Source organism: Theropithecus gelada, chromosome 12 (assembly GCF_003255815.1).
Source record: "Theropithecus gelada isolate Dixy chromosome 12, Tgel_1.0, whole genome shotgun sequence".
NCBI classification, from domain to species: domain Eukaryota; kingdom Metazoa; phylum Chordata; class Mammalia; order Primates; family Cercopithecidae; genus Theropithecus; species Theropithecus gelada.
The window spans coordinates 87,091,581-87,104,685 of NC_037680.1; the positions used below are offsets into that span (position 1 = coordinate 87,091,581).

At 37.0% G+C, this 13,105-nt stretch overlaps 1 protein-coding gene across 4 annotated transcripts in view; it reads right to left on the minus strand.

The window, feature by feature from the left end:
- Positions 1 to 4,337: 4,337 nt before the first annotated feature.
- LANCL1 (LanC like 1) overlaps positions 4,338 to 13,105 on the minus strand; it is a 44,985-nt gene continuing 36,217 nt past the window's right edge. For all 4 annotated transcript variants that reach the window (XM_025405632.1, XM_025405631.1, XM_025405633.1 and 1 more), the window contains 4 exons: positions 10,857 to 11,039; positions 9,329 to 9,505; positions 8,502 to 8,574; positions 4,338 to 7,675 (listed from right to left, as the gene is read on the minus strand). In XM_025405632.1, the coding sequence (XP_025261417.1) occupies positions 7,599 to 7,675; positions 8,502 to 8,574; positions 9,329 to 9,505; positions 10,857 to 11,039 (510 nt within the window). In that variant the 3' untranslated portion in view covers positions 4,338 to 7,598. The remainder of the gene's footprint in view (positions 7,676 to 8,501; positions 8,575 to 9,328; positions 9,506 to 10,856; positions 11,040 to 13,105) is intronic.

Consider the following 13,105-nt stretch of genomic DNA (forward strand, 5'->3'; position numbering starts at 1 on the left):
GGCTGCAGCAAGCCTCCCTCCACTTGTTTTTGTTCTCAGTGATCCTACTCCTGTCCCACCCCAAGCATCCAAATGATATGTGGGGTAAGACAGAAATCAGTCGCCAGGTTAGTCTTCCAAAAACCCTGAATGCTGAACTCATGCATTCACCACTCTTTTTTCCCACCTTAGGGGAAGTCGCAAGCTGGGTTGTTCTCTCCCAGTTGGGCTGTTCTCTCCTGGCGCTGAGCTGTGCTGATGTGGGTAAAATGAAATTGCTTTTCTTACCTATCTCAGTGTGGATATTCTGGTTTTGTTCCTGCCAGGGTACTTCAACTTCTTACCTGGATTCTGGAATTCTCCTAAAGGTATTTCAGTTTGCATATTGTTATATCAGTGTTTCTGTGGAGAAACAAGGGCTGGAACTTCCTATTTTGCCATCTTGCTAATGTCACTTCCTAGCAACTCAATTTTTAACTGGGTAGGTAAGAACTTGTAAGAGATCAAATAAAACATGTTGGACATTCACTATCACAAGTGGTAGCAAATGCATCGATTATGTGAATCATCAAAACTTGGATCAATTCTAAAAATGAAACACCCAGGGAATATGCTTATGTGAACAGGAAGATAGGGTTATTAATAATCACACTCATTGTATCAGGCTTCAATTTAGGAGTTGAGGAATAATGGGTTTTTCCTATTTATAATTAAGTTTCCAAACTTCCTGGGTCAGTTTTTTCCTTAAGCAATGAAGTGTTCCTGGATAAGTGGCCTCTAAGGCACTATAGGCCCTCATCATTTTATGAAATTTTTATATATGAATAATGGTGAATGGCAGATGACGGCAAATAAAGAAAAATGACAGCTCTAGTATACAACCACTACTCATAATATGCTAAGATTTTTTTTTAAAGAATGTGATTGATCTACTTTTGTGTTTAATGTCTTTAAAAAGTTGGTTGGCTAATCTTGACTCCTTATAAATTGTAAATGAGAAGCAGAGGGACCTAATTTTTCCCATATGAGCCTTGATGATTCCAGATGACTCAAATGAATTCTTTATTATAGATATCTTTCCTATCATTCTAATATTACCAGAAGCATGTGACTCTTTGGATTGAAAAATCATCCGATTCAAATTACAAACACGTTTATTCCAGTTAATTTTCTTTTACTTCCTGAAATCACCAGTACAGAATACTGGCCACCTCAAGACCACCCCCTTTGCCTTGACATTATAAGAATTCGTGTCATATCAGAAATCAGACCCCAATCATTCCACTCTTTCATGCTCCTGCTTCTACTGCATAGTCCTCTGATTTCACAAACATCAATGAATTTCTTCCAACTCATAAGCCAACTCCTGAGTTTACTTTTTTTTCTATTTAGTTGAAATTTATGATGGATAATTTAATTCCCTGGCACTCAAAGTAGGCTCTGGCCAGCATGGGCATTATCTGGTAATTTGTTAGAAATGCAGAATCTCACGCACTTCCTGACCTGCATTTTAGAAATTACCTAAAAAGATCCCCATGTAATTTGTATGCACATTGATGGTTGAGAAGCCCTGACATCAAAATTTCTTCAACCAGTTTTATTAGCTCACATATACTTTCTGGATCAGCTTTGTTCTTAAGCACTGAAGTATCCCTGGATAAATGACCTCTGAGGCACTATAGACTCCTCCATCACTTTATGAAATTCTTCCATATGAATCATGGTGAATGCCAGATGATGACAAATAAAGAAAAATGACATGTCTACTATATACATTTGCTACTCATAACACGGTAGTGCTGGTGTAGTTCCACAGCGCATTGAAATTGTTTATACTCATCATCACATCTAAACAGTCTTTTATGAGCAGATATCATATTATCTTTTTAATCTTAGCTAGATGCTATTACTAGCATGTTCTAGCAACACAGTGTTGTTGAGTTCAAGTTAACTTCCCTCTAGGTTATGAACCAATTAATAAGATGCTTATGACATAGGAGGATCAGTAACTATTGTAAAATATTTGCATCTTAATGGAGGATTTCTAAAGAAAAATGAATTTAGCCTAAATTATTAATAGTAATACTGTGAATTTTTGAGAAGTTGGTCAACTGAATGAAAGTAATTTTGGGGGCAAAGGACTCTTTGTCTTCAAATTTCCCTCCACCTTGCCCATCATCAAGGTGGTCCAAATGAAAGAACTCTGACAGCTTCTGGGCTGGCCGATTGGCTTTTAAATTGTCTTCTTCCTATTACAGTTCTAAACGCCAGTATCTCCATAGATAGAAACTGCAGGCCATATGAGAGACCCAATATACATGAAGTTATGGAATAATGGGAAGAGTAGTTGGAGTGGTGATAGGATTATTATAATACATTTCCTTGCAATTGCTTATCCAGTCACCTGTCTTCACCAGACTGAGTTGCCAGAGTAGAGATGTCTACCTTATGCAAACAGATGCCCTAGCCAGTACCTTGTACATAAAGATAGCATGTTTAATGAATTTTGGGGATAAATGATTTTAAGGCATTGGTCATGGTATGATTAACAAAATGGCATGTCTGCGTCATAAAAACTGAAAGTGCCAGCAGTGCAGATTGTATCAGCAGGAGGGGGCATGTTCATTTCTGAATGCTGAATCCTGAGAAAACAGTATCATCTTTCACAGTGAGCCACATCAGTATTTTCTGACTTATAAATGCCTTTCTTAACATCCCAGCTCCATCAAAGAGAAATTAGGCAATTGGGACACTATTTTATAAACTGACTTATAAAGTCTTGTGTTTCCCTACATGACGACTAAGTACCTCAGAAATGCTTTGTCTAACACTTACTTGTTGAGTATTAGAACATTAGTTGCAGATTTAATGTTACCATGTTGTAATTTTCATGTGGTTGAAAAGTTAACATAATGTAGAAATGTGAAATTAAACTGGTTGACTATGAGCAGCAGCCCTGCTAAGATCTATTTCTCAATCCTCATTATTTCATCTCTTGGCTTATCGTCTTTGCTGCCTTCTCCTATTACTCATAAAATTGCCAAATAAGTCCCTGAGGATGCACTAGTATAGGGCTTTTGGAAAATAGTGTTTAGACAGTTTACATCATGGGACCAATGAAGCCAATATATTTGCCATTGTTACAAAAAAAGAAAAAAAAAAGCCTGAGTTCTCTTGTTTTGTTAATTGACCCACAGCTTTAGAAGGAAGAGGGCAAATTTGGATGAGAAACAATGAGAAAGCAAATTTTCAGGGGACTAACTTGTAGGTTTTCAGTTTAAATGATGCTTAATAGAATAGAGAAGATATGAGAATTTTAATAACTTTGAATCCACAGTGGGAACTATCTCGGAAAAAAAGAATGACATAAAAATTTTTCTATTCAGAGAGTGTGAAGAGGAGGAGAAAGGCTAAGATCTTTTCCAATGCAAAATTAGGAAAAAATATACTGTAGGTAAGTCACAAAAAACAAATATCTTGAAGTTTTCTTTGTTCATGAGGTTACAACTGTGGTGCAACTTACTGTGCCTGTCATCATTTTCCTCCTAGTAGGAGGAGAAGCCAGGGAGCAGTAAACTAGAGCTGGCCTTGCCAATGGAAACTAACCTCGTAGAGTTAGCAGGACCTTTCTAAGCATCATTTGGGAACCTCTGTGTGGCCTTTGCACGGTAGTGTCCTCCCCATGCCTCACTGCCTACATCCAGAGTCTTGATATTACCATACATACCTTTACTTCATTCAAATAAGAGAAATAAATGTAACTCTGCATTTATCCTCAGTATTATCATTCAATAAAAAGACTTTGGGTATGAAGGACATTTTCATCATATGTACCAGCACACAAATTGTAATTTAGAGATGAAAATGAGTATTCTATAATTTGTCAAATCTCTGTTGTGCTAAGTCACACTAACTAGCTGTGTCATAAAAAGTACTGGCACAAAGTCATCCCAAGTGACTCAGCAAAAGTTTTCTAACCTCTGCATATATATTTTACGATTATGCCTCATTTAATCCCCCCTTTTCTATTCAAAGCAGAATTGGTCAGCAGGAAAATCAATTTCTAGAATTAGGCCTTTAGTTATTAACCCCACAGCAGATTCTTATATTATGAGATGGTTAATACACTGTTCTTGAAGCCTCGTAGATTTCTCTTAATTCTATAATGATCAGATTTAAAAATATTTTCCGCTTATAAATCTCTATTATCAGACAGTAGAGAAAATCTTGTTTTATCCAACAATGAGGAAAAAGGAACAAAGCCTAGGAAATGGATGTATAGAGAAAAAAACCTTCAGTTGCCATTGAGGGAAAATATTTCTCACGTTTAAACCAAACCAAACAAACAGCACATGATATATAGTCCTAATAAAATTTTATTGAGAACCAGTAAGTCAAATCCTTTACAGAACATAAAAATACATATGATCCCAGCCTTTCCCATTAAATGACAATATAACATTTGGGCAGTTTCCCTGAATATCCCAAACAGTTTGCTTTATAATTAGAGAAACAGTTCGTCTACAGCTCAACAGTACAGAAAACACAGGAATGAGGTGCTCTTATTTAGCAGAAGCAGAAATGAAATTGTAATTCAGTGTAAATAATAAAGGACTATAGATGAGTTCTAGTAGCCAAAGGAGTATATGCGTAAATAGTCACTCTTCACATTTTCTATTTCTAAAGTAGCTAGTAAAAGGCAGGACCATCATAAGATCAGACAAAAATTAACCTGACGGACATGGTAGCAGAGTATGTCTCTCAATTCAGTTATTTAGGAAATGTTAATAAAGAAAGTAACCCTAGATCCACTTTTACCTAAAACTCTACCTACCATGAAGGTTTTTGATATCAAATAATTGGAACTGACATGAAAGATAAAAAGAGAGCCACATGAATCAGGATTAAAGACTGACAACTCAGGCCACACTATAGTGCATAGTATCTATGGAAATAGTCAGGATAGTAATAATAATAGTCCATGGTATCTATGGAAATAGCCAGGATAATGTTAACATTTTTTGCAAGATGAAAAGTTAACTATTTGCAATTTCTAAATTACTATAGAAACAGAAACATGTGATGGGATAAATGAACACTGCTTGGCAACCTTTGAAGGTTTTATTACCTAGTCCCCGTACAGAGATAAGAGATGGTGTTGAGTTTTCTAGGAAGCAACTTCTGGGAAGGATTTTTACCAAGAAGAAAAATATCCAAGAGAAAAATACAACAACTAGAACTGAAACAATGATGCCACTACCTTTTAAAACTAAGAAGCCTAGTATAAAAGTTTCTTTAGTTACTACCATGTTAGGGGATTGTCTCAGCGTTGTAGGCTTTGCCTGAGTTTAAAATCCCATCAAAACTTTTTTGCTCTTAAGCATAAATACAACAAATAGCATACATATAAAATTGTGCCAGTTTAATAAGTTTTCAAAAGCTTAAAACAAACTTGAATTGTGTTTGTGTGGATGAATTTGCTAGCAGATAACTGTAGCTAACCCATTTATGCTGGGGGTTGCAATTTTTTGTGTGAAAAATCAGACCTTGGCAATGACTTTGAGCAGTAGGATGTAAATGACTCCCACAAGCTTAGTGTTCCAATAATGGAACACTAGGCATAAATGGGTTAACAAGAATCTTAATTGAAATGTTCTTCTCCCTGCCTTGAAATCTTCCTGGGGTTAAGTATTGCTATCACGATACTTGGAGAACTGTGATCAAGTCTCTTTTGGCTCAAAGAAAGTGTTCCTTTCCCTTGCTTAGTAACGTAGCTAAAAGCATAGGCACAGTAGAGTAAGACATTTAACTAAACCAAATGAGCTTTATTCTTTCAGGTTGAACACCACAGACAAAGGCAAATTAGCTTTGCTGTGCACTACTTTTACTTCTTACTGTAAGTGCTGATGTTGCTGACTGAAAGCTCGTGTCACAAGAAAGGCAGAGCATGCACACGCTTACCAGTAGCACTTCAGCAATCTGAGAGGCACAAGGTAGTGCCGACTTACACAAGTCAAGAAGGAGGAAGCTGATCCTAGAAATTGAGCAGTGGGCTGCTTTTTAAATCCTACTGCCAGTGGCCTTTAAAGGGTCGATTTCCAATAATATTAGCTCTTTTGGTGCTAAACAGGAGATAATAGGAGACTGCTACCTGCAGGAACCAGCACACACTCAGTAGGGATTTGGTTTGAAGTTCCAATAAAAATAGCATGTTTTTGTCACCAAGAGAGCTGTGAAATAGGCACATTTAAAATACTTAGACCCTGTTATTTTAAAGCTACAATTTTTTTGCAAAATCAGTTGCAAAATCTCCTTTTGCAAAATCAGTTGCAAAGAGAAAAAACAAGCCAGGCAAAGGCAGTATTGGAAGGAGGAGTAAAAGCTGCTGAGTCAAAACATTTGTATGGGATTTGAAGCACCAGAGAGTCTTTATCTACTACAGAAAACCTGATTCTGTGGTCTCAGAAACTGATGAATTGTTAAGCCTAGGATACACAAAGATGCATTTGTTCTAAGCATGAACTCTGGATAATACCTCCTCAACAAAAAGCATTTCTATTAAAAGCTTAGTGTTTTTGTTCAAGTTATTGGTTACATAGTATTCCCTTTCTCATCCCCCCTTTTTAAACCGAAGTAGAATACTGTACTATTTAGTGAAAAGATCAAAGTTCAGATAAATTGATAAGAAGGAAAATATTTTATGGCTTATACCAAAGAGTCAGCACTAATGCATAGTCACTGTAAAAAACTCAAAGTTTAGAAAGTCAGTCAGAGTGGGCTGAAATCCTAGGTCAAAGCATACTCATACATAGAAAATTAGCTTCCTGATCTTAAATGAATACTGAAATAGTTCCAAAAAAACCCAGATTATTTTAGAGAAAACACAAACTGTTATTGTTAGCTTATCTTGAACTAACCTTCAACTCAGAATTTTCACAATGATCATCACGTTTTATACATTTTTGATTAAAAATGTTGGCTTCTGAAGCCTGTATGCCTTGCTGACAAAAACAGGCAAATCTGAAAGTATGTTTACCTCTAGTCTAAATAGGCATCAAGAATTTTAAAAATGATATTTAGGTCCCAAGTCCAGATTGCAATTCTTGGAATTTTTCTCCTGGAAGCATTTAGTTATATTTTTGTCCCTTTCAAAATGAAACACCTAGAGAAAAGCAAGTCATAAAATTGTTTGCCCTCCAATTGGAGGAAAAATATTAAAGTGAAGTGCAATACCCAATAATAGTCACATATTTATTTTTATCTATATTGAGTTTCTTTTAAACATTTTTAGAACAGTAACAGATGGTTATATTCATAAACTTAAATAAGATTTCCTCCAAGTTCTGGAACATATGTATACAATCTCAAAACACTGTACATATCACTCACTCTCCCTTTAGGAAGAAATGGAAATTAAAGTTAAAAGACTTCCTTGGATACTTTTAAGTAAAAGTAAATGATAATGGAAATGAACCGAATGAAAGACAAATTCTGAAAACTAACAAAATCAAGTCCACAGTTTGACTCTTTGTTTCCTTGGAAAGCAACGAAAGCACTTAGCTTGGGTTTGAATATACAGAAAGGGTCATGCAGTGAGTTACAGGTGGCATGCTTTCCTTTCAGAGTTCAAATGCAGGGAACCTGGCTTTTGTGGGGACTAGCAGGTCAGCCAGGAAATATATTGTTCCAGCCATTCCTGAAGAAACAGAAAGAGGCAAAAGTTATTATACCAAATGACTCCATTTCATAGGATGGCTTTTTTTTTCCTCCAAATCTTTATAGACAAAACAAGTCAACAGCATTTCAGCCTATTCAAACACACAAACATCAACAAAGGGTGCCCACCCGTGACAGCCTCGTCCCTAAGGTCTGGATCAAGGCTATACTGGAGGGGAGGGTGGGGATGTCCTCTTGGCCCTCCTCCTTCAGCATCCTATGGCTTTTTCCCCACCTCACTGACACCCCCCGAGAGCAGTTACAACTCTGCAAAAACGAAGGATGGCTCCATTTTTAACATTAACAACATCACAATATTAATGGCAATGATTTAAATGAAGTGTAAATCTATGTTTACAGACATTGTAGTTCAACATTAGAAGAGATCACTAGTGAGGTGCTCAGCCTTATATCCCGGTAGAAGACTGGAGAGAGAATGGAGCCAGGTAAGTTCAAGTCACAGCCCTGCCATTTACCAAATGTAAGCTCCTGAGCCTCAGTCTCCTCGGCTGTGACATGAAGGTAGTAGTGCCTGTATGTTTTTTGCTGAATGATTTATGATGGCATCTGCAAAATGCCCAACATGTGCCTGGCTCCATAAAAGGGAGACACCCGATGACTACCAGTATTGGGACTGTGGTAGCACACATGCTAATTGATTTTTAATATCGATTTAGCATGTTAGGAAATAAAGTAGTTAAGAATAATTTAATTTTTTGATAAAACTTAAATTCAAATACATTAATTAGCAAGCAGAGAAGTAGATGCTGATATTATAAGGCAAATAAATAAAGTGTACAAAATACCTTCAAAGAGAGAGAAAGGGGTGTCTGGTGTTCTGCATCCATGTTCTCCATACTCTAAGCACCATTCAGCAAACTGAAAATGAGACCAAGTTAAATGAGTATAGTGATTTCTTCCAGAGACCTCCCGAAAGTTAAGAGGTTGTCTCTACAAATTACTCTGAAAAGTCAAACACTACCTTCACATCAGAGAAAGGAGATTAATGCAGAGTAAAGGATGGTCTGAGAAAGTACACAGCATGGGAGGAATTTAATGAGCTGTCTGAGTCACGTATCTCCAAGGTTATTTAAGAAGAAAGGCACTAAATCACCCTACGTCTTTATTTTTTCTCCCACAAATGCTGCTGAGTAGAATTATGTCCCTTTAAAGGAATGCTAATTTAATTGAAAGGTTTTTGAAGGTTTTCCTTAAATAACTGTATTTGTTATCCAAGACCTATGATTTTAGGGATAAATGAAATAAATCAGATGAACTAGAACCCTTTCTACAACCTCCTGGGAGACCTGCTTTTTTTTCTTTTCTTTTTTTTTCAAGATGGAGTTTCACTCTTGTCACCCAGGCTGGAGTACAATGGCATGATATCAGCTCACTGCAACCTCTGCCTCCCGGGTTCAAGTGATTCTCGTGCCTCAGCCTCCAAAGTAGCTGGGATTATAGACACCTGCCACCACACCTGGCTAAGTTTTTGTATTTTAAGTAGAGACCACGTTAGCCAGGCTGGTCTCGAACTCCTGACCTCAGGTGATCCACCTGCCTCAGCCTCCCAAAGTGCTGAGATCACAGGTATGAGCCACCGAGCTGCTTTCTATTTGGTGGTTCTGACTCTTACCTTACAGGCCCTATACAGGTACTTCATATCCTGCGTGAGGTTGTAGAGTGTCAGGAAGGCATAGGCATTCCCTGCAGCACCGTGGCACAGCCCATATCCCTTCTTCAGCAACCCATATTGCCAGATCACATCAGCACACTGATAGGCATCACAGAGATACTTTTCCTCTCTGAATACCTGCAGAGGCAAAGGACGTACATTCTATTACATGGGATATAAAAGAAAGTTCCATTGATACTCCTTCCTGATAGGTAAGGAGGAGAGAGGGAGATGGCTTGGCAAGAAAGGATAAAGGATTTAGTGACAGAGGGATGTGTTATATTGCTAGTGACAATTACTAAAATCTACTAGTTTGGCTTTTTGTTTTTTTAAATTGTCCATGACTTTGGTATGTACAGTCTAAGTTTTCTGTGCATGTGTGTTTATGTGGATGTTACTGAGGAAGCAGCATTATTTAACTTGCAACTTGCTGTTAGCATGAGTGACTTTCCAAAGAACACATGCTCTCTTCTTTGGTAACTATGATGTCCTCTTCACTATTAGGAAGTTTCTTTAAACACTGGAGAACAACTGTTCTTTAGGAAATATGCAAATTGAGTATAAAACATTAGATTTTGTCAGAAAAATAGAGATAGACCTTTACATTTTTTACGGCCTCCTGTATCTTCATCAAAGACTGAGGAAATATTCTGAGTAGGTATTTTTAATAGCTCATTGCAACTTAAGTGTTCTTAAAAGTAGGATAAGGCAGTTTAAAAAGTTTTTCCAGTATTAATGTGTCTAATTCTCTGAAATGTAGAATTTGATACACTGGCAGCTTATTTATGAGATGCCAGTGCCCAGCAATAATCTGCAGAGTTGTAATTTGTTGATTTGGCACCAATGGTCATAGACATCTTTTTTTTTTTTTTCTGAACTACAAACCTTTGATTGCAGTTCTGTGAGGGCATGCTTTTTATTAGTGTTATTTATGCACTACAATGGAATCGTACAATATTTGTCTTTTTATATCTGTTTATTTCACTTAGCATAATGTTTTCAAGGTTCATCCATGTTGTAATATGTATCAGAAAGTCATTCTTTTAATAGCGGAATAATATTCCATTGCATTGTGATATGTTCCATTGTATATATATTTTCTTTATCAATTCATCTCTTGATGAATACTTGGATTATTTTCACCTTGTGGCAATTATAAATAATGCTGCTATGAATGCTGGTGTACAGTATCTGTTTGAATCCTTGGTTTTGGTTCATTTGGGTACACACCTAGGAGTGGAATTGCTAGACAATATGCTGGATCATAAACAATATCTCATTGCAACCTAAATGTTGTTGAAAGTAGGTTATGAAACCATGCCTGCTATGGTACAGAGAGATGGTGAGAATGAATTATAATTCATTTAGCAAAGTGATCTTAGGTCCCACAAGAGATTTATTCATTGTTCCTTTATGGATTAGGGTAAAACTAATTTTAAATTATAAATTTTTGGTTATTAAAAATTTTTTTCAAAAATACACACAGTACCTTATAGGCCTGGATGAGCATGTAGATGACCCCAGGGGCGCCATGGCACCAATGGACAAGCAGATCTCGATTATCACCTATACACGGAGGGTAATTGCCAGAAGGGAACTTCAGCTGGCAGACGTAGTCTACACTGGGCTTGACCAAACTATGTAACTTCCCTTGGCTCACTTGAAGGCTGGGCTAAAAATGAGAAGGAAATTATTAGTTCTGCTGAAGCAAACAAACCTTCCTAGGTCTCAGTATATTTAAACCAGAAAAAAAGCATGGCTAAGAGGAAATTGGAAGGTCATTAAGAGGTTTTGGATTTCATTCAATTTTTCCACCTATTGGATGCCTTTATTTTAATCTTTTGTGATTTCATTTAAAAACTTTATAAACAGTGGGACAAAGTAAAATTGGGTTACTACCTAACTCTTAGGGTCTTTTGAATATATTGTTTTTGTTTTTATTTGAGATGGAGTTTCACTCTTGTCACCCAGGCTGGAGTGCAATGGTACGATCTTGGCTCCCTGCAACCTCCATCTCCTGGGTTCAAGTAATTCTCCTGTGTCAGCCTCCCAAGTACTTGGGATTACAGACACCTGTCACCACGCCCGGCTAATTTTTGTATTTTTAGTAGAGATGGGGTTTCACCATGTTGAACAGGCTGGTCTCGAACTCCTGACCTCAGATGATCCGCCCGCCTCAGCCTCCCAAAGTACTGGGATAACAGGCGTGAGCCACTGTGCTCGACATTTTGTATATATTGTTATCTACATACATATAAGTAATTTTCCAAAGTCAACACCTGAGAATGTGAGTGTAAGAGAAGTTTCCCATGGTTTCCATATATAAAGCAAGCTTTAAAAGTCACAAAGGGATGCACTAGACAAACCAAGCATGACTTTCGTTATTACATTTAGAGAGGAGATAGGTGGTATTTTCAATAGAAAAAGGATACTAACAAGTTAAGAGACCTGGAATCTAGATTCCAAACTATAGCATGCCTCTAGATCAGGTCTGTCTTTTTGCAGAGGATTTAGGACCGATCTAAATGCCACATTATTTTGATATAACAACGTACAGATCCAAAGGACATACTGACATAAAGCATATGAGCTACCATTTTTGATACATGTTTTAGTTTCTCCTTTTGGTCCTGTTCTTAATTCAATGACTGCTAATGTCTTTAACAGAGTCAAAGTGCTGTTATGCTAGGCAAGGTGTGGGGCATGTGGTGGTAAGGGGTGGCAGTGGTGTGAAGCACAGGCAGGAGGTGGTTGTGGTGGGGTCAAAGTAATGTTGACAATACGACTTCCACAAGATTCTGAAAGTGCACTGAGTTATTTAAAAGACAGATTTCATTTTATACGAAGAACAGCATTAAAGCTCAAAGTGTTACAGTAGAATGAGTGGACTCTCTTCAAACTTGCAGGAATTACCCAACATGGCCTAAAAATAATGATGTTTAATTTTATGTTAATGAAGGGGTACCTACTAGAATAGACTTTCATCAGGATTAAAAATTAAATCATTTCATATAAATGATAACCTGCAAATGAAAAAATCAATACTTGGGTTTTCAGATTTCTTACTGCAGCTAACACAAGGAGACAGAGTATGTCTCATGATTATTTGTTTAAATGAAAGTTTGATGAGGCTGTCTAGTCACTAACTATGTCTCCTGATTATTTGTTTCAATGAAAGTTCAATAAGGTTGTCTAATCCTCTTTGGAGAGGGCCTCTAATATGTTTGATTCTAACTAACCTTGAAACTTCAGAAGACTCTTCTTTCCTGAAAACTTTTAGGAATCTACATTTACTATTGGGAATAGAGAGGAAGACATGCACCAGAAAAATAAAGAAATTTAAGTCTAAATGTCAACATCCTAATTATATAACCTCTAATTGAAAAGTGTAGAATAAATACGCCAGTTAGTCTCTGATTGCCACTAACACTCAATGTGTGACTCTGCATTCAAAAGTAATAATAACCTTGAGTTTTTCAGTTCTGTTGTCCTTGTTTATTTATAGGGAGAGGGCAGGTCCAACACTGATCTTGCATTATAAGAGTCAGCTACTCAAAGAGCTGGTAGTATGTATATCCAAGCACTCCTGCTGAACACGTGAATGAAACACTTTTATATGACAGTGTGCCTTGGGAAGGTGACAGGGGTACCTCTGCTGCCATTAAAAATCAATTGCCATGAATTCTTATTCATAAGTGCCAATTTCTCCTTAAGGAGTGCTTCAGAAGTCTCCCAAAA